Genomic DNA, 21,368 nt, shown 5'->3' on the forward strand with positions numbered 1-21,368 from the left:
GCGTGCGTGTGTCAGAGGGGCGTGGAGGCCGAAACGACTCCAAGAAGTTCCGCAGCCCGCCGTCAGTCAGCGAGCAGCTGGAGTTGGAGGCAGAAGTGGCCGACAGCTCGTTCAGGTGAAAGTTCAGGTGAGAGAGCCCACCTGTGAGCCATGGAAGAAGAGGCGAGCCGCGCCGAGGCCAGCAGCGTCTCCGGCAGCACCCACACCATCCCGCAGCAGCAGCAGCCCGAGAACACGGAGGTCTTCCTGCCCAGCCGCTCCTCCGCCCCCTCCTCCCCCACCACCCCGACCCCCATTGGCACCCTCTCCCGGCTCGGCCTGAAGAGCCCCACCAGCCCCACGGCGGCGGGGCCGAGCAGCCCCGGCCAGGTGAGCGCCATCACCGTGGTGGCGCTGCTGGACAAGCTGGTCAACATGCTGGAGTCGGTGCAGGACAACCAGCGGCGCATGGAGACGCGCCAGGGCGACCTGGAGCAGGCCGTGCGCGTGCTGCAGGGCGACGTCACCCGCCTGACCAAGAATCACCTGGGCACCTCCGCCTGCGTCACCAAGCTGCTGGAGAGGTCCCGCAAAGTCAACGTGCACGTGAAGGAGGTGAAGGAGCGCCTGGACAGACAGGCGGTGCAGGTGAAGAAGCTGGAGTCGAACCACAACCACCTGCTGAAGAGGAACAACTTCAAGGTGCTCATCTTCCAGGTGAGGCGCAGAAAGCACCAGAAGTTAACATTTGACTTAATGATCACGAGCAGCCTCTGATTCCACCCTGACGTCATCAGCTGAGTGCGTTTTGGACTGAGGCGTCTTATTAAGGCCATGTTGTGCAGGTGAAGGTGTGGAGCTGGGGCTAAACCTGCAGTGAGACATGAAAACTCAGGGTTGGATATGTTCAAATCATCAGTTTTAAATCTCGTCATTTTTTATTTAAAAACATTTGAGCAAAATGAGGTTGGAGGGCCAGAAGCGGCCCCTCTGTACAGGTCAGACGTGCCCTTGATACCATCAAATTAAACCTAAAATTAAAGGCCTAGCATTCCTTAAAGGCTTAAATATCCCTGCTGTTTTTAATGCCGAAGCCAAACCTTTTTAAGTTGAAAGCTGACAGAGTTATTATCGTTTGGGGCTGATCTTGAAAACAACGTTATGCAAGATTTCACAAGTTCTGACTTGATCTCTTTGCCCTTGGATTAGAAGTCACGGATGACTCCCGGTTACTACCACGCCAAATCGTAGCCCAGTATCTGCGTAACTGACGGCAATACAGCCACTTTTGCGTTTAGTTAGCTGTGGTGGCCATTTTGAATCAAGTTAAGATGTCCATCAAATACTTGCTTTTTTACCAGCTTGTTGAAATTCATCCACTGGTTTATGAGTTATTCTGCTAACAGACAGACAAATGAATACAGAGGCAGTTACATGATCGCCCATCTTTCATGTAGGTGGGCTACAATCAGTTGTTAAGACAATAAATTGTTGAGGAAACTTGAGAAAAGTTCATTCAAGTTCTACTCTGGCTTTTTACTCGGTTACAACAAAGAGCGGAGTTTATTAACGGAAATAGGCTTGGTGATTTTCTTTGCCAGGTTTGTAACATTAAAAAGAAGGGAAATGCCTGTAAATGTTGCATTTTTCTGAACAGAAATTAACGTCTAAAACAACCGTCACAAAGTGTAAGTTTATAAGCTGTGTGTTTATTCTGCTGAAGGAATGTTGCTGCATTTCAGCCGAACGTGACAGCTCTGCTACAAGCTTGTCATCACTGGAAAAACCAAACATGTCAATCTAAAAAGGTGCAACAAGTGTGAGCTACTTGTTGCTTCACAAGCAAAACACAACAAGTGTTTTGCTCTGACTGCTGTATTTGCAGATGATGGGATGTTGCTTACGCTGCACGTATGGTTCAGTTCAATGTGTGTGGCCTTTCAGTCTCTAACTAAGTAAAAATGGTCCTCTGCTCACCTCTGGTGTAGAATTCTTAATGATATATTTAAAAAAGGCAGCTTTAAAGCACAGTTCGAGGACTGACTTCGCTCTGTGGTTCATATTTGCATTCATATTTGCTTGTCATTGTAGGTGTGTTCAGGATCACATTCATTGTGCACCCAGCTGGCTCAGACAGGCTGTACATGAACGGCGCTTTATTACAACTTGCCAAACTGGACCTCAGACAGGCAGGCTAGCGTAGTAAACAACAGGAGAATCCTGCAAAAGGTGCAGGTTATGAGCCCGTTGTGTGATGCGTTTATGGGTCTCAGCAGGGCTCGTCCACATGAGCCTCTCCTACTGGGCTCGGGAGGAGAAGGGTGTGTCTGGGAATGGAGCTGCAGATAATAGAGGAGGGCTACAGACGCTGACTTTGACTAGATCTGTTTACACCCTACAGTAAGAATTCAGACAGCCACATGGGTCCAACTTTAACGGCCATTTCACACCTGTTGAGGTAAAACTCAGGAAAATAAGCCACAACATTCTCATAAACGCAAGGCTTCAAGACTAAAAGCTGTTCTGCTTGTACAGACTTATTTTGTGGACATTAAGCTATAGCTTTATTGTGGCAGGTGTTTCCTGTTGAAGCAGCTTGGACCATAAAAGCGCGTACAGGAGGACAGTTTGCTCTCCTCGTGCTCGTACATGTGCATGCCCAGGTAGAGAAAAAGGGGGGCCATTGTTGACACAGCCTGAGCTACTGAGAGCTCTTAACCACTGTTGTTATCTGGTTTCCCAGGTACTGAGGCTCTGTTGTTCAAATGCAACAGGTGCCAAGACCTTAACCTGTACGAGCCGGCTCATGTGTGTCTGCAGGCGAGGCGCCGCAGATCGATTGGCTCGAATCGCTGCTCACTTTGGTACACTTGTTGCTTGGAAAAAAGTGGGGGTGGGTGGTTTGTTCATATACTGAAATTATGTTAGCATTATCGAAGCACGTAGAAAAAGCAACCAAATCTGTCGGTCAGGCCTTGTTGGCTCTAGTTAAAAATGCATTTCTCCTTGTTCCTTCGACTGAGCGTGCAGAGTTTGAAGATTTGTGCAGTAAGGCCAGGTATGACCCCGCGGGCTTGTGTGCGCAGCGTGTGTGAGCATGCAGCTTGCCCATTGGATGGTCAGGTGTGTGCAGCTCCAACGGTGGTAAATGAGATGCCTGAGGGGAGGGAGTCATGAAAGAACTCAGCGCTGCCTTCTTTTCTTTTCTGCTGACTTTTATCTGTGCTCATCTCTTCCTGCTTCACCTAATCGCTTATTTTATTTTGGTCAGTTTTACCTCTCATGCTTCTCCCTTCATCTTTTTATTTAATCTCCAAACCCCAGCTTGGATCCAACTACTTTTTCCATCTGTGGTCAAGCCACCTGTCCACGTTCCCTCAAAGCTCCCACGATAGCACACGCTGCTCTTTGATAAGGCACGTTTGCACCAGTGACCAAACTCAACACGCCGAGCTCTTTAGCTATCGGCTGTGGGGCCCTTTCTCTCTGCAGCTAAATTGATGTGAAACAGTCATCTTCCTGTATGTGACAGCTGAGGTGGAAACACAAAAGGCCTGTGGGTATCCGGGCGCTGCTGCAGGGAGCAGAGGTCCGAACCAGCTCCGGGCTGTGGCTGTGGTCGGTCAGACAGGACAGTGATGTCTGCTGCTCTGCTGCTCTGCTGCGCAGAACAAGGACTAATGAGGGCTTAATTAACGCTGCTTGGGTCCTTGTTTGTTTAGTTTTTGTGCACCAGTGCTTTTCCTGTCTCCTCATGGCCCTGTCCTATACACCCCCCCTCCCCACACTGATTGAAACAGATAAAACATGCATAATTCCAAGCCTTTTGAGACTATTGTGTACAGCATAGAGACTCATTTGATAATTTCTTATTTCTGTTTGGAGAGGGAAGATGTTGAATCACAGATAAGTTGTATTTTGATTTGTTTTAAAGGCTCATTACCTGAGGGTCTGACCAGCACTGGAACAATTTAATTTCCTGCAAAAGTAGTTGTTTATTTCCAGATGGATTCTAATTTCCTCATTTCTTTTTTTCACAACACAAATTCATCAGACCAATTTGGTGAATCCCAACATCAGAATAAATTTGAGCGTTGTGAGAATCGAGCTGTCACTTTGCATGGTTTAGGTGTAAGAAGAGTCGATGAGATTGAAAGAGGATGATTGTTTGGATTTTTTAGGATCTCTAACCATCAAGCAGCCAGTGTGTCTCAGTGAGTCGGTCTTATGTGCCATCAAAGAACTTTCATATCTCTTTGGGATTAAAAAAAAACAAAACAAACTACTCTGCAACCAAAACAAACACAGAGCTGCAGGAAGGAGTATTCATTCACTTTACACATTTATTAACTGAAATCGGTTTAATTTTAAACAGTTTTCCATTGATTGGTGCGTTCTGCGTCATATTTACTACAGAAGGTGAAGGTTGGAAGTGTTCGGCTGAAGTCACGCCTTTGACATTTTGTTTGCTTTGCTACCGATCGTCAGAGAGCTTTTGTGTATCCACACTTAACTAAAGGTTGGCACTTAATCTCAGCTTTAAGAAGCAGGAAGTCAAACCTGTTCTCTTTTTTTATGTCTTTCTACTGTCCTCGAGGTCTAAGATGGAGGGAAAAACTGGTCTTCCTGTTTCCGGCCTCGCCCCAACGTTTACGTGTACTTGGTGCCTAACTCTGGTCGAAAATGTAAAAATAAATATTTGGTTTCTTTTTCTCTACTCCCATATTTTAGACTCCTTCGGCCTTTGGAAACTTTTGGAAACCAGCTTGTTTTGCAGAAACTGTACTTTGAACGGAGGCAACAGGAACCTCACAGACATACACAGCACATGCTGGTGACATGGAGAAAAATGGTTGTTATTTCATTTGAAATGATTAAGAAATTAAAAGATAAAGTCAGAAACTGTGTTGACCAAAAACATTGATTTTGATTAAGCCGACTATTCGCAGCAGCCTTGTTCAGTATAATTTCTACTGGCCAAAACATTGATGTTCTCAATCCTGGCATTCGTTTTGTCCTTTAACCTGTCAATGCATCACGGGGGGGGGTTTACAAAATCACAGGTAGTATGTTGCACTTTCTCCCTGAATGTCCCAAAGGTGAACTTTAAACTCCAGCGACGGACGCTTTACTGCAAACCAGAGTGAGTGAGAAAACGAGCTTCCTTCCTGAAGGTATACGTAGTCATTGGGGGTTAAATACTGGAGCATAACTAGAGCTCATATTTTGTGTGCTGACTGTGGAATCAGATCCATCCCACAGGTTGGAGCAGGCCGCTGGCTGGAGGCTACAGCTTAGATGTGCTGGGTGATATATAACACCAGCTGGAAGGTGTTTCTGCCTTCAGATATGCGGCACCGAAAAGTCAGAAAGATTTACTGAAACATTTTGAAGAAAAAAAAGGTAATTAATTGTTGTTGGTTAAGCTTACGAAGCTATTGTTAACTGGATAAACCAGTTCTGCTCAGAACAAATCTTGTTCCACTTAATACTATTTAGGTCAGATTAAGTTTGCAAACCTTCAAACTTGAGCTTAATGGTGCAAAAGAAATGCATTTATTGAAGTATTTTTAGAGATGCAAGAAGAATAAACCTGCTGTCAACCATAATATGTGTGTATTTCCTAAATGAACAAGGATGTTTGTTTACAGCGAGAGTTCCTGCTTTGTTATCATTCTTACTTTTCCGTTGGGGTTCATTCCTCGGATAATCCTTTGGGTTTCCAGCGGATATGGAAGAACAATAAGCGAGAGATAAATATAGAGAAAAAACCTGATGAGCAGAGGTATTAAAGTGAATATTCTGTATGGTCTGTATTCGGCTGATGACAGCAGCTCAACACTAAGTTTTGATCGGGGATTTCAGCTGCAGTTTTCAAACTGAGCGAAGTGTGCAGATGGTGTCACCTTTTCGCTTTTCTGCCTGCCCAAATTCAGGTTTGACGAGTCTGCTCGACTAGTTCGCTCTCCGAGGCAAATGCAAGTTTGTAGCTGCAGATTCCTCCAGTCAAATACCAGTTCAGCTTTAATTACACAGAGACTCTGCATTAACAGCCACAACACATTGATTATTCAGGATCAAACAGCCGACCAAGACCAGTCAAGCTGTGTTAAATTATCTTGTTTTCCATTTTTGTTTGTAGTTAAAGTAAGAAGAGCACCAGACCAAAGCTGTGTGTTGACTCCCAGCTTGTGCCACGAGGAACAGGACTTCCTTTGTTTTGGAAATGCCAAGAGTTTATTTTTAGGATGGTTTTAATTATACTATTGCTGTAAATAAGTGAACAAGGCTTGGAGTGTTGTTTTCTCCTATTTTACATTCAAATGACAATAAAGTAAATACAAACAGAAACATATTTAAGCCCTGTCCACATGGGAACGCTGGTTTTCCAAATAATCTTTTTGTTTGTTTTTAAAAACATCCTTGTAAACACGGTATTAGAAATGTTTTCACTCTGAAATACAGAAATGTTGCAGTAACTACAGGAAAACACACTGGAAACAGGATAGAAGACGTGGACCTGAAGCTCTTAACTGTAAGAAAGAAAAAGACGAGTATAGAAAAAACAAGAGCAAAAACCAAATGTTTTTTTGTGGACTGACCACAAAGTGGAACTTCTTCTTTGTGTCAAAAAGTGACCGGGAGTCGTGTCCAAATCTGGGGACATAATGGACACTTTGAGTGAGATACAGCTGGAGGGAAGGATTTTGTTCAGTGCTCAAATATGAAACAGATTTGTTATACACAAGTGTTGGTGTTTTCCTCTTGTTTTTAATATACTGAACAAAAATATAAACAACACTTTTATTTTTACTCTGATTTTTCATGAACTGAACTCAAATCTAAGACTTTCTATGTACACAATCAGCCTTTTTTTTCCTCAAATATTGTTCATAAATTAGTATAAATCTGCGTTAGTGAGCACTTCTCCTTTGCCGGGGTGATCCATCCACCTCAGGTGTGGCGTATCAAGATGCTGATTAGAAGGCATGATTACTGCACAGGTGTGCCTTAGGATGACCACAATAAAAGGTCACTCTAAAATATACAGATTTACACTAACTTGTGAACAATATTTGAGAGAAAAAGGCGTATTATGTGCATAGAAAAAGTCTTAGATCATTGAGTTCAGCTCCTGAAAAATGGGAGTAAAACTAAAAGTGTTTAATTTATATTTTTGTTCAGTGTATTTTTTTCTGCAATGTTTGCTTTTGTCTTTTTGCTGACAGTTAAAATGATATAAAACATTTTCTTTTATTTGCTCAGTTATTCATCAGCCTTGTCTGTCTGTTGGAAAAATGCAGTAAAATCTGTTGTTATGTCTGTCATGTTGGGGCTCGTGGGTTAGGTCAGAGGTGAATCTATAACATCATCGTGTTTAGGCTGTCCACACAAAAACACAAAGATGGCGTTTCAAGATTTAATAACTCTGGAACCTGGTTTCCAAAAATGCACTTCAGGGGCTCCTAAAATGCCTCAAAGCTGAAAAAAACTAAAAATGAATGAAAATAATAATCTTTGCACGTTCACAAAACGCCGTCCACGTGTGGATTCTGGATTTTTATGTTCTTTACACTGATGTCAGGCAAAGGAAACAACTGTTTTGTTTGTTTGTTCCCAGTGTTTCCTTTTCATTTTTTTTCCTAAATCATGAAAATATAAATTGTCACAATGATTTCCTGATTCTTTTACGATGGATACGCATGCCCTTTAACCTTTCTGTAGAGAATAAACAATGAGGAATTGTAAGCAGACTTATCTCTGCGCTGCCTTTATCAAACAATGACTCAGATATGAAGGAGAATGGGTCTGAGCTGCCAGATCTCTGAGGATTTGAACATGAGCACAACAAAATGGGATTTGCATTGTCAGAACAGCAGAACCTGGAGCCGTAAATGTGCTGGAAGCTCACAGTGACTCTGTGAAGAAGGATGGAAGGAATCCACAGCAAAGGTTAGGAGCAGAACGAGATGGGAAAGTTTACTGATGCAATCTGGTTGATGAAGAAAGGCAGAGACTCACATACTGGAGCTCTTAGTCAGCCATGACATTACAAGTCTAAGAAAATAAAATGCATCATAGTCCAAAGTGTGTTATAAACTGTAAATTACAAGTTGTCCTGAGAGGGTTTTCCTCATGACCTGGGATAATAACGGTGGCCTTTCTGGGATTACAGCAGTCTCCATTTTACCATCGTGTCAGCATGGCTTCACGTCTGTCCTGTGATCAGGCGGGGTAAACATGCTGTTTTCTTTCACTGTGACAGAAATGGGAGGGGTGTGAAGGTAAAAGAATGCCCAAACTTGTTATGCAAAGGTTTGTGGGTAATATGCCAAGAGGCACGTCTCAGAATTGGCATGGCGTTGTTAAAGAGAGATTTATTACGATGTTTAGATTCCCAGGTTGGCCGTTCAGAGGTATGGGACTTTAAGATGTCAATGTTGGGATAAAAGCTTCCATGCACTGCGGAGTACATGAGTTTATCATGTTTTGGGTTAGCACAGACCAATGACAAATCTGAGTTTTATTTGCTTTCCTTCCTCCTTCCTTCCTGTATCCGCAGATGGCTCTTCTTGCAGTCTGGGTGTGTGTGGTGGTGGTGGTGTTGGGGGGGTGTTGTGCAACAAGCCCAGCAGGTCTCTGTGCTCTTCACTGGGAAAGATGTGCTGTAATCAAAGCATATGCAGATGAGGGGAAATTTGCACGAGTTTCAGGCGGAGAAGGTGGAGCAGCCATTGTTCCCTGACTGGATGGGCCAGGAGCTGCCGTGTGACACAGAGTGGATCAGTTCACACTTTAAATCAGCTGGATTGTGTTGCAGATAGTTTATAAAAAGACGAAAAACCACAAACCTGTTCTTCTTTTTTCCTCTTTGTTTATTATTGTAACTCAAGTTTTTTTGTTTCTTCACTCCCATTAAAGAGCTCCAGGAAACATATCAGTAATAATTGTCAGCACATAAAATACAATTCTGTGTGATGATGTCGCTTTAATTGGTGAATTCCTTGCTGGAGGCACTTACTGTAACCAACACACCTGTACCAACCTCACTTTGTAGGATTAAGGGAACCTCCATTTACTGTAGGAAGGACCAAGAAGCCACACCTGAGTAACAGATTAACCCACTGAAACGAAAAGGTAAACCTGGAACTTCCTGTTTGTTATACGTGTTCACTGATTAGATCATTTATCAGCTTTTGTAGCAAAATAAGACTAAAATAAGGGACTGATTAAGTGAGCAGATGAAAATTTGATAATTTTTTGACTTTTACAAAAACTTCCCAAAACAAAAAACACTTTAGGTTTAAATCAGTCCACTTTCTTCCACTTTTTTTGTCTTTCTTGTGTGTGATAGCCTGCTAAGTATTCTACTTGTTGTAGATAGCTTTTTAAATGGTCTCAGTTTGGAGAAATAGTTTAACCATGACAGGACTGATGAGCTAACCAGCACTAATACCGCTGCCGTCTAAAGACTGTAATTGAACTACCTGTTAGCCCATCAGTCCTGTCAGGATTAAACTCTTTCTCCAAATTCAGGTTCAAGAAGTTATCTACAAGATATAACTTCCAACATTTACAAAAAAAGCCACTTCAGAACGGTTGAACCTTTCCTCTAAGGTTACAGCAGCCTTCGTAGGTGAGGTTAAAAGGAAACCAACACCAGTTAAAGGTCTGGGCACACCTACTCATTCAAAATAAATAGGTAGGTGTGCGTAGAAATAAAGATGAACTAGAAAAAAAAGCCTAAATAAAGGTATACTGTTACAGATCGAGTCATTCACTTGGTAACGTGAGCCCATGTTTTTTTTTCTTGACTTAGTTTCAATCCTTGTGCCCCACCCTGATGGCTCTGTTTAAGCAGCGTAACAGACTCTAAAGAACTGCCTGGCTTTTAGTCCTGCAATTAGATGGCAGTTCTACCACAGAACGGATAAATACCACCTTGAACTGCATTACATAACAGCACAAAATAACTCTGAAGTACGGACCCTTTATTCCACGTTCAACTCGCTGTCACACCAAATTATCTTTGTTTTTTTTTGCACTTTTGAACACTTTTTGCCTTGAAACAATAGCTCTTGTCCAACATGGCTGCCCACATGTACAAACTGGTGGAAAGAAAAAAAAAACGATGCACATTCTCCGAGACTAATGAGTCTTTCCTCTGAAGGGATGTTAATTAACAAGGTTCCCAGGAGAAAATGCCAGAAAGCGAGGCTCCACACGCAAACAAACAGGACAGTCCTGGGTCAAACGGTACTTAGGAGAAAAATGTTTATTGTGGCTTGGATGCTGAGATGGGTGGGGGGGTTAAATTGGGGACATGGACATTTTTTCTGCAGTTTTACTATCTGAGCAGCCAAGAAAAAAAAACAAAACACATTTTTTAATATAACCACATTAAGGGGAAAAAATATTTGTATTAAAAAGCTTCTAAATGTGATATTGTCCATGTTGCAGTGATGGGAGCTGGAAACACCCTCAGCATTGTTAGTGTGCTGTCACAAGCAGCAGTGGTCAGATAATATTGACAGAGTGAAGCACAGATGGCATTTATCACTGGAAATCAATCCATAAAGCTGCACGGATGCAGCAGCTCCTGTATATGAAGTCAAACTGTAGGTGATTAGTTTGGATAGTTCGGTCTCCGTCTCTGCCTCCCACAGACTTCACTCCACACAGATTACATCAAACATGTCTGAGCCGAAACCAAAAGGCTGCGGCGTGTCCCGACTGGAACCAGAGCCAATCTTTAGACACCTTTGCCCCAGCAAAGGAAGACATTTTGTCTTTATTATCAGGAAACACTTTGCTAGAGGTGAAAAGAAGCCAGTTAAGTGCAATTTCTTTTATTTATTAGGCTTTCTTGAATAAAACATCATCAGTTTTTTGACATGTTGAACTCATATATTCCTAGAGGTGAGCCTTCTGGAGTCACGTTGCAAGGCTGAACTCATTATGAGTAACACTCATGCAAGTGTTCAACAATGAGTTCTGCATGAAGGTGATCAGCAGAGCGAGCAGCGGCCATGTTTTTTCTTTTCCTTTCCCAACCTTAACACAGACCAAATACTAACGTCTTTTTATTGTATCCAAATGACATTAATGGTTATTATGAACCAAAGTAAGCTGTTGCCTAAAATAAAGCCTGACAGCGTTAACATGTTGGGACACACGGGGTGATTTCAAGCCCAAGGGTCAAAAGCAGCCTTTAAGCCCTTTTGACATCTTCTTACACATAAACCCCATCTTGAAATGAACTAATAAAGAAACAGGATTTTAGACATGGAGACTGTTAAAACAAGGTTTCTTCCTTCACCAGTGAGTATTTTTGTCAGGACTTTTCTGTCACAGGTTCACTATGTTTGTATGTGAGATAGTTTGTAAACAGAAGAATAAACACACAGACACAGACTATTACATGATTGCCCAACTTTTATGACAGCGGTTGATTTAAAAAGCCCTTAAAGGGACTTCTGAGATATCTACCTGACAAACTATCCATTCAAATCATTCTATAGTTTGCAAAAATGCAAGATGTTGTCATGCAAAAGAAAACGGTCATTTGTGCTTTTTTTTTTACAAATTAAATTAAGCTCAGTTTGTGGCTCTTCAATCCCTTTAACTCGGTCAAAATGTCCCTTTGAAAGAAATTAATTTTAACTCGTCAACCTTGTTTTGATATTTTTCTCCTGCATTCTTTAAAACCCTGAAGCTTTTGTCTTTTACCCCCCTCCTCTTTAAAATATGTCCTCATTCTTTTCTTTTATTTATTTTTTGATACTGTGCCCTTTTATCAGAACGCGCTGACAGATTTATTAGCATTAGGATGGAGATAACACACATGCTTGGCCCACAGCTGCATGTTTGAGATTATTTCTGGAGATATCAGGTGTCTGCAAGGTTGGCTTAAAAACAACAAGGTGTGTGTGGGATAAATGAGTAAATCAGTGTTTGGTTCAAACCAAGTAAAACTCCTTGATGGGTTACATTCATACATTAGTGATGCAAAGCTTGTTTGAATAAATTGAGTTTGATAGTAACAGAACTGATTGATATAAATTTTAATTATGGGCTGCCTACAGCTGCATGTGCTTGTTTGTCTGCACTGTTAGCACAATATCTCATGAACCACTGGATGGAGAAAGGAATCAATGGATGGACATCTACATTTGTAGTCAAATCAAAATGTCTGCCACAGCTTTAACAGAAAAATGGCTAAAACGTGCTCAAAGTAGAGGTATTAAAGTAAAGTTTGTGTGGTAGTAACAGAGTCATCCTCAACATATACTCCACGGCGGGTGATATGCATTTCTTTAATAAATGGTCTTGAATTTATTGGAGTAAAATGACAAACAGTTAATATGATCAGTCTGAGAGCACCCATTGTCAGACACAGCAATGTGTCAGATCTGATATATACAGGACCTAAATTACTGTGACTTTTTATAAATACACAGATAAATGAGTGAGCTGAAAAGATCTGAACAGAAGGTTCTTCGTACCCACCCGGTTGACACGGTTTGTTAATTTGTCAATTGCACCTTAGTGAAAATGGAATGTGGAGACCTTCTGTTGCTAGAAGCACTCCCGTTTTGTCTTTGGGGCTGCCTTGCATTCTCTGAACTGCACTCATAGTTTAGTTCACGCTCAATCAGCACACTGAAGGTGAAAGTGGCCTCAACTGCTGCTTTCAGTGCAAGCATGTCAAAAATGTTTACTGCGTCGAGAAAACGACTGATCAGAAATGTTCGGCTCAGTACTCGTGTTCTTCAAACTCTCGCCTGGTTTTTTTTTTTTTACTGGCAAAAAAAAAAAAGAGGCTACTGTTCAAGTTAATAAAGCCATAAAAAGGCACATGATGTTGACCGTAAAACAGTGAAATTTACTATACAGTGTGCTACATTAACTCAAAACTGGAATGCACTGGTGATACTTTGAGCTGTCAAGCAGGAGGGTTTGTTTATGAGCATTTCACGGGTTTAGTAGAGTATGTCAACTACTGGAGCTGCACCTTCGCTTACTCCTGGGTGTGAATGGATACAGGCGATCGAGGGGGTGGGAGCTTTAACTCGTAAATCCCCAGGCAAGGAGAGTATTGAAGGTGTGTTTCTGCTTGGGCCTGGCTATGCACAGATGAGTGGGCAGTAAGTCAAAGGAACGGAAGAAAGAAGATAAAGTTAATCACAGAAACTCTGGATATTAAACTCATTGCTCTCGTTCTCACTCTGTTTATGGTTATCACCGTGTTCACGGGTGTGGGGCTGGTGGCAGCGAGAAGTTTAAAAAGGTGTTGGACTCCTTTGAAAGAAGTAAATGGAATTTCTCAGAATGTTGGAGAAGATCAGGGAGGCGTGCAGAGACTGGTTTCTTCAGCCTTTTACAAAAAGACCAAGCCTAGATATCAGATTTTATTAAACACAGCTCTCTGCTAAAAACAAGTATTTCTTCAAGACTGCTCTTTAATCATGTGCAACAAAAAAGCCTATTTAAAAGTATAGTTTGGACCTTTTTTATGGATTCTGTGCATAGGTTATTTTGTTGGATCTTTGAGTAACTTCAGTTTGGTGAAATGGTTTAATTCTAACAGAACAGATGAGCTGAGTTCAGTCCAAAGTGGACTGCTGTTGTTTTAAAACAACTCCAGACTTCAAAACCGTATTGGCAATAATGGAAACGCTGCTTCATAAACTTTACCACTGCCAGTAACACATTATAACAGTTCTGCCAAAGGTTTTAATAATAGCACCTGTGTGAGCCACTATGAAATTTTCAGATTTGGAGCCATTTTAAGATGACAAACTTTGCTCAAATTGATCTTCAAAATGTCATAGTACTTCATGCAAATGCTATAATTTAAAATTTTGAAAGAAACCTTATAAAATTATTGCTGAAGTTCCCCGGACGACTTTGTAAGTGCTATAGTAGCTGCTACTGCTTCTTTTTGTGCTTGCAAATAATCATGGAATTTAATTAAAATGAACATGTAATGTGGAACTGACCACAATGGAAGGGAATACGAAAGGACATGTGGATAAACTGGGTGGCAGAAATCCACTCTGGTCTTGGTTCTGTTCAGACTAGCCGTAAATTAATCTTTCCCAGCACACAAAAACCCAAAAGCCATATGTAAATTTATAGGGGTAGACATCGCCCCCACTTGGTGGCACCACTGGTTTTGTGCAAAATTGAGGGATTGTTGCTTTAAAAATTTTGAATTTTGTGGACATCCCCACAAACCTAAAGTTGAAAACAGTACCAGTTCAAAAAAATAAAACTTTTAGCCTTTATCTTGCTGTAAAACAGCCTATCCAAAGAATTGCCCTCTTAACATTCCTCTTTTTTTCTCTTTGTAGGAAGACAATGAGATCCCTGCTAATGTGGTTGTCAAGGACTCCCTCAAGACCCCACAACCGAGCCAGTACGATGCGGAGTCCACCCATCCGACTCCGTCTGTTACAGGCTCTGTTGAGGCCATCCGCACCCAAGATGAGGCTCTCCAGACCGTCAGCCTGTCCTCGGATGATGAGTTTGATTTTTCAACATCACAGCTAGGGAATGAAGAGGTGCTGGATTGCGAGGGTGCCGGAGTCGCTCCTGTCAGATTTGAGAGGAGGGCTGACCAGTTCAAGCGCAACAGTCTGAAGAAAGTCGACTCCCTGAAGAAGGCCTTCACGCGTCAGAACATTGAGAAGAAGATGACCCAGATCTCCTCCAAGATCGTGCCAGTAGAGAAGCGTGAGAAACTAAAGAAGAGCTTCACACCGAATCACCCCAAGAGCCCAACCGCCAAATCCTCCTCTTTCAAGGTTTCTCCCATGACCTTTAAAGTCAAGAAGGTTCGAGATGGGGAGACTCCTACACCCGAAATCACCGCATCAGTGGAGGAAGTCCGTGTGGATATACCCCCTTTGACGGGCCTAGATGGGGAGATTTCCTCGCCAGAGGTGCACACCCCAGAGGGTGTCGTGGAGGTGATCCAGGAGACGCTGAATTCCTCCAACCCAGAGAGCGTGAAGGCAGAGGTGTCATTCAACGGAAAAACCCCCAGCGTTGAGTGCAAAATAAATGGTGATGGTGAGGCTGGCCTGGCGGTCCCAGAGCATGACAAAGATGTCGGCAAGGAGGAGGAAGAGAAAGAAAAGGAAGAAGAGAAACAGGAAAGCCCAGCTGAGAAAATAGCCGAGGCCCAGATTCCCACAGAAACAATTGCTGTGGAGCAAGTGTCTTAATATTATTATTCAGTTTTACTCATCAGTTTTACCTTTTTTATTTTATTTTTTTATCCTCAAGTTTCTAAAATTACAGAATGTGCACAAGTGATCCTTTTTGGTTGTAACAAAGCACATTCTCAATATCCAAACATAATAAGTCTCTAAATTTTAAATGAGTGATCCAATACAAGTCCTCCTTAGAAGCAGCTTTACAGAAAAACACCATAACTCTTCCTTCAGCTGGTGCCACCACAGAAACAGGTGCACATTTCCCATCCTCCTCCTGCTGTGTTTGTCTGCCTGTGGTCCCTTTTCCCCTCATTTAAAAAAAAAACAACCTCTCTTGTTCTTTTATTATTTTTTTTTGTTGTAAAAACAGTAAATCTTTGGGAACAGTGGTGCAGCCCACAGCCTGCGGAGGCAGTGTGTTGCCAGGTTGTGTTAGAATTGGAATGAGGAGTTTTTGCATTTTAAGTGAACAGGCCCTGGGGTGTTTGTAAGCAGTGGTTTGAGGTTGTTTATTGGATTTTTTTTGGTTTTTTTGGTTAGGCCTGAGCTGAGGCAGCTAACAGGTGACTTCAGTAACCTAAGTGCCTCTATCTTGTCTCAGTTATGCAGCTATCCTAGTCTCTTGATGGGATCTGGTTTCTTATTTCCTGGCATTTTCATTCATAACCTATTTAGAACATAATGAGTTGCATGTTGTAGTAATACTAGATAATTGCCGTTCAAACAACAACTGAAAATAATCCTATATTACAAAGAAAATAGATGTATAAATATAGAGGTTTTGTGATCATACAGGCTTTTATAAGGAAACAGCGTCACCTTTGCACCCCTTTTTGCAACCTCCTTTTTGTTTTTAGCTTATTTTTGTGTGTTTGTTTGTTTGTGAGACTTTTAAGCATTTGAGATGAGTTTACCTAAAGGTGCTCATTGCAATGTTGTGAAAGAATTCCTAAAGTAAGAAAGAAAATCTGCACAATTATGTTCTCATATCGATGATTAGTGTGTCCTTAAAATGAAACATTTGCAAGCAAAATTTGTGAACCTATAAAAACAGGTGAATATAGGTCAAGAGTCGTTAGGGGTCGAGAAGTTGAAGCTCAGACTTGTTGAGTGGGTAGCTGGATTTCAAAATGGCATATCAATATATAAGGAAATCTACTGGAGTAAATTCTTCTAAACTGCACCATTTGATGTAGTTCAGAATAACATTTTTATCTTTAATTTCATCCTTTGCAGTAAGCACCTTTTTCCTTTTAAAAGTATAATTTTTCATAGATATCATATGGTGTTTAGGTGTTTAGAAGATATTTTTCATCAAGTATCCATAATTTATCAGGTGAAATGTTATTCAGCTTCATCATTTTTGACAAGAACACAATCTTTAAAGTGGTTCGGAGCCCTTTCACCCTCTTCCCTGATAAATGCTGAGTCAGAGGCATTTTCCTTTAACTCACAAGCTAGTTTGAATAATTACACTCATTAGGAGTGGAGATTATAGATTCCTATGTTTTTTTGTAGATAAGAGTGAGAGTAAAACATGCTAGGAATCTTTGTTTTTTTCTTTGAGGATTTTCTAGTATTTTCCAGTAGTTATTTTTACCAAAATAAATGACATCTACATGACTTTCCTCATGTCTTTCAATGTTGAAGCTTTACCAGCCTCAGCAGCAGGTTGTGTAATGCCATAACTTTCCTAAAATATGAATTTAGTGAAGTTCCACCAGGTGCCAAGGATCCAGATACCGGAGAACTTACACCAAGTAGATAAAAAAGCAGAGGGCAGCATTCCTAGCTTTGACGGATGGCCCCTGCTCGGCCCATTTTTCACGGCCCTGGCCTCCTTGTTGAATGTGGATGAGGCTCGGTGGAGCCACAGGTGTTCTGCTCCTGTTGGGGCTCCCAGACAGGAGCTTGCTGTGGAAGGAGGACAACTGTGGGAAACTACTTCAGGTGTTTGGAAAGGAAGATAAAGTTGCCTTTGGTGAAGGCGTGCATGCATTTCTGCAGAGAGGCATCGAAGTTGAGTCTGTAATGTATTTGATCGTGGGAATTGAAACTTCTTTTATGGGATGCACATACTGGAACTGCAGGATTGGGCAGCCTCTGTTTCAACTTGACTGTTCATTATACTGATTCTGAAAGAGGTAAATCATAAAAAAGACGTATGGTGGCGCAGGTCATTTTTGTGTAAAATCTGCAGGAATTTCAGCTGGATCCATTAAAATGAGTCTCATCTGAAAGTGCACAAAGCACCACATTTAGTGTAGAAAAGGTAATCTGTGACTGTGAACAAAACCAGATTTACTAATCCGATAAATCACAAACTAATCCCATCTGCATGTCAATGCTACAGCATGTGTAGGACGTTTTGATGGGCGGGAAAAAGTCCTTATATTCTGTTTTTAGGGATGTTGTTGTACATTACATAACTAAATGTAACTTTTAAAGTGTTAGTTCTATTTTTTTTTGTGAAATTATTGGGAAAATTCAAAATGGGAAATGAACACCTACACTGTTATTAATATATTTACTACTTTTAATAACAAATCAAGCAAAATTCTGCTGTGAGACAAATGTGTGTGTCAGGAAAGTGATGCAATTAGAAGAATTTAGCACGATACAGCTTCCCTGACTGCAAATGGAAGAAACTGCTGTGCAAAAGTTTTAAACCACCCCAAGGTTCTTCGAACTTCTCTTGCAGGGAGCCAGGCTTTCTTGTAATGTTTTAAACCGGACTTAAAGTGGCTTTCTGGGAGCCTTTAACAGTTTTCTTTGGAGTTTTTTTATTCAGTCCCTGATCATGACATGTGCAATGTTTGCACAAGTGGAGGACAAAAATGTCAAGTCTTAGAATTACGCCAAGCACATGAGCAACATCTGAAAGGCACGTTTTTAAAAAATGTAGAAAATCCAGCAAAAAACTAATAACTCTTTGGTAATCTTCTTGTTGGAGCTAAAATCTTAGAAGAAATTGTGTTTTTGTGACAGGCAGCTGGTAACAAAAAGCCTAAAGATCTTATTGAAATGGTCATTTAGGCAAAGTACAAAAAAAAAAAAACTTTACAAGAAAGTTTGGCTGCTTGGAAACAAAATATTTAAAAAGAGAGGACTGTATTTACAGGTGTTTGTTAATAAAAAACATAAAATGCTGTCATAATCCTTATTCTAATAAATACTAAAACATGTATTAGTAAATATATTTGATAATATATAAATATTTTTGACAATCAGGACAATCAGATTTTACTTTTAATGAAAGCCTGCTCATTTATCATTTAGGAGTAGTTGAAATTAATTTGAGAAATTGTTTTTATTCTTATGTTTATGTGTATTTTTGAGCAGAACTAGAACTGTTAAACATGAGCAAAGTGCAGCATGTGGAGTAACAGGACTTCACGGGTGGTTTTGGGTTAAATAACATAATCTGTGGGATCTGAAATAAAAAAAAAATAAGAAAAAATAGACATATATTCTGCTTTTAAACAACTTTTCTGTCTGTATTTTACGAACTTCTGCAACTGTTTTGTATTTTGTTTTTCCATTGAGTTTTATTTTTCCATAAATCACGCTACTGAAAAGGGCTTGTTAGTTTTATCAGTTTGCTCGTTATGTGTTACTTTGTGATATCTGTCTGCTAATAATAATAAAAAAATGCTTTATGTGTATTTTGAAATGATCCCGTTAAATCTGGATCATAAAACTACTTTTTGCAAAATGTTAAAATGTACCACAGACTTTGTCAAGTAGTGATAACTTCTGTTAACATCATTGTTTTTTTAATTTTTAGCCACTTAAACCAAAGATTCCCTCACAGAAGTTTCCACTTTAGTGATTCCACATCTTGTAAACATGCAGACATTTCTTTGGTAATTAGTGTTGCATTCATCAATAAAGATTTATAACTCTAAAATGATGTCTTTGTTTTTATTTGGAGCTGAAATGTACGTTCTTTTTCATTATTATTCATGTTCTGATAATGCTGAACATGTTGCCTCCTCCTCAAAGTCTAAGTATGACTGCAGATGCTCAAAAACACCAACTGCATGTCATTGTGCTGATTTAGGTTTTAAAAAAAAGGAGTGGTCCAGTTGCTCAACCTTTGTTTAAACAGCAGTGCATGAAATCAGAGCATTTATATGTGAATTTAAGATTAGATAAAACTAACGGGTGGAGTCACAATGAACAGTTGCTACAACACAATTAATCTCCAAAGAGTTTAATTTTCGTATCTGAGATTAAGTTTTTAAGGATTCCCAGAGAGGTTTTGGACCAGTTTTCTTCCAAATGTCCAGATAATAAACTGTATTTGAAATCTGCTGACAGTTTTTACAGAAAAGAAACTTATTTCTAACTTCTTCTCACTGTCCTCACACTCATCCTCCCTGATATTATTACTGATTAAATATCTTGTCTTTAAACTGGTTGACTGGCAGCATCTCATGTGTCTGGAGACGGGACGTTCATGCCGTCTTCACCCAGACAAGACTTGGCAAATCTCTGCAACGTTTGGTGTTACGTCTCAGCAGGACCCAGGGACTTCTAATCCAGTTGGCCCAGATGTCGCTTTGTATTGTTACAGACGTTGCTTATATACACTCCCAGCCCGCCTCTGATAACAAATCCCGCGGATTGGTCTGGCTTTCCAGGATCGTTTTCTTCCACCGTTTCGGCACTCCATTGTCCTTAAAGTTGTTACAGTGGAACAACAACAGGAAAAAACAACTTAGATCGGAGTGGGTTTGTGCAGGGAACAACATAAATCTCAATAAATAAGATTTCACACTGAAAAGATGGCTATAAACTGACTTTCTGTTTGCTTTTATATCTCATTTGGCTATCAAAACAACAACAGATAAACAGGAATTCTTCGAAAGAATACATATCGCCCATCATCTTGGCTGTCAAAGTTTAAAAACAAAGATCTGTCGTGATCTGTTAGTGCTGGAGATGACTCTCAGCTACTACTGCTTTATCTTCCTAAGCTTCTATGAAACGTGAAGCAGAAGTATCTGTATTTGGTTACTTTGTGTTTGACTTTGACTAAAAAAGTAGGATTAAAACTGGATGTTCTATGAAACATTTAAACGATAACACTAAGTTGGTAGTGGTACGACAAAAAGACCGACTGTGCTACAAGAAAACACATTTACTGCATTACAACAGTAAATGTTACCCCCAAGAGGGCTTAATTACCCACAAAAGACAAGTTAACGCATAGTTTAATCTACATTAGTAGTAAAAATATGAAATGAAAGCTATATAGTTTTATATTCATGATAACAGTTACTGCTCAAAAAGATATAATAATAATTTTTGTGTGATTACCAATTTGACATTCAGTCAATTTAAGGAATTAATTGTCGACTGACTGTATTTAACTAGTTGTTTTAAATGAACTATTTGGAAACGATGAACCATGGATACTGCTCCCTCTTTAAGGTAAATCTGTTTTTTTATTTGCATTTTTGAGGTAATCAGTTGGAAATTACAAGATGGCATAAAAGTAAAAGGGCATGAAAAGGTGATTAAGTGAAAATTCAGAATTAAATAAATGTCACTGCGAGGAAAACCTCATTTTTTTATTTGAGGAGTGGTGGTTTGGTGGTGTTTGTCTCCCTCTAATGTTTAAAACAACAACATCCTGTGCTTCTTTCACTTCATCATCTGTTGGCAATACCTATAGTTTATTTAATCATAACTCAACAGATGGAAACGTTTAAGTAAAGCCTTTAATAGACATAATGAATCAATAAATGGTTGGAATGTACCTTTAAATTCACCATGCATACCGCATTGTTGTGTATTGTCACGGTGGCCGAGAGGTTAAGGCGTTGGACTCGAAATCCAATGGGGTTTCCCCGCACAGGTTCGAATCCTGTTCGTGACGAGCTTCCTTTTGGCGTCTGATGTTTTAATAATCATATCAAAATAGCGCAAAACTCGCCGGTGTTGCACAATACGTTCATTTCGCGACGCATTTGTCGACCGACTTTTTTTTTTTTCCTTTTTTTGTATTTTAAACAACGCGAGCCTGTAAGCGGTAAAAAGATCATGCATTCGTTATGTAATGTAACGAGAAAAAATATATATGTAACATATATCTATCATGTACAAACCATATGCAAACACGAAAAGACCGTTTATATCGAAGTCTCGTAAATGCCG

The 21,368-nt window shown here is 40.4% G+C and overlaps 1 protein-coding gene, 1 long non-coding RNA gene and 1 other non-coding gene across 3 annotated transcripts; 2 read left to right on the forward strand and 1 right to left on the reverse strand.

Moving 5' to 3' along the window:
- Positions 1–31: 31 nt before the first annotated feature.
- cavin2 (caveolae associated protein 2) lies at positions 32–18,312 on the forward strand. The gene is made up of 2 exons (XM_017430387.3): positions 32–696; positions 14,337–18,312. Exons 1-2 carry the CDS (start codon positions 151–153, stop codon positions 15,210–15,212), a joined length of 1,422 nt encoding a protein of 473 aa, XP_017285876.1. The 5' UTR covers positions 32–150; the 3' UTR covers positions 15,213–18,312.
- Positions 16,773–21,339, reverse strand: LOC119617094. The gene is made up of 2 exons (XR_005233276.1): positions 20,972–21,339; positions 16,773–19,885 (listed from the first exon to the last, which is right to left on the reverse strand). It is a non-coding gene; the product is annotated as an uncharacterized LOC119617094 (long non-coding RNA).
- On the forward strand, positions 21,009–21,090 carry trnas-cga. Its single transcript has one exon. It is a non-coding gene; the product is annotated as a tRNA-Ser (tRNA).
- Positions 21,340–21,368: the final 29 nt, after the last annotated feature.

The sequence above is a fragment of the Kryptolebias marmoratus genome, linkage group LG6, assembly GCF_001649575.2.
Source record: "Kryptolebias marmoratus isolate JLee-2015 linkage group LG6, ASM164957v2, whole genome shotgun sequence".
In the NCBI taxonomy this organism is placed as follows: domain Eukaryota; kingdom Metazoa; phylum Chordata; class Actinopteri; order Cyprinodontiformes; family Rivulidae; genus Kryptolebias; species Kryptolebias marmoratus.

What these genes read in the sequence shown, in the direction of transcription:
- cavin2 (XM_017430387.3), top strand. Translation starts at nt 151, where the DNA reads ATGGAAGAAGAGGCGAGCCGCGCCGAGGCCAGCAGCGTCTCCGGCAGC. An exon ending in TCAAGGTGCTCATCTTCCAG is followed by an intron (nt 697 to 14,336) that starts GTGAGGCGCAGA and finishes TTCTCTTTGTAG; the next exon opens with GAAGACAATGAGATCCCTGC.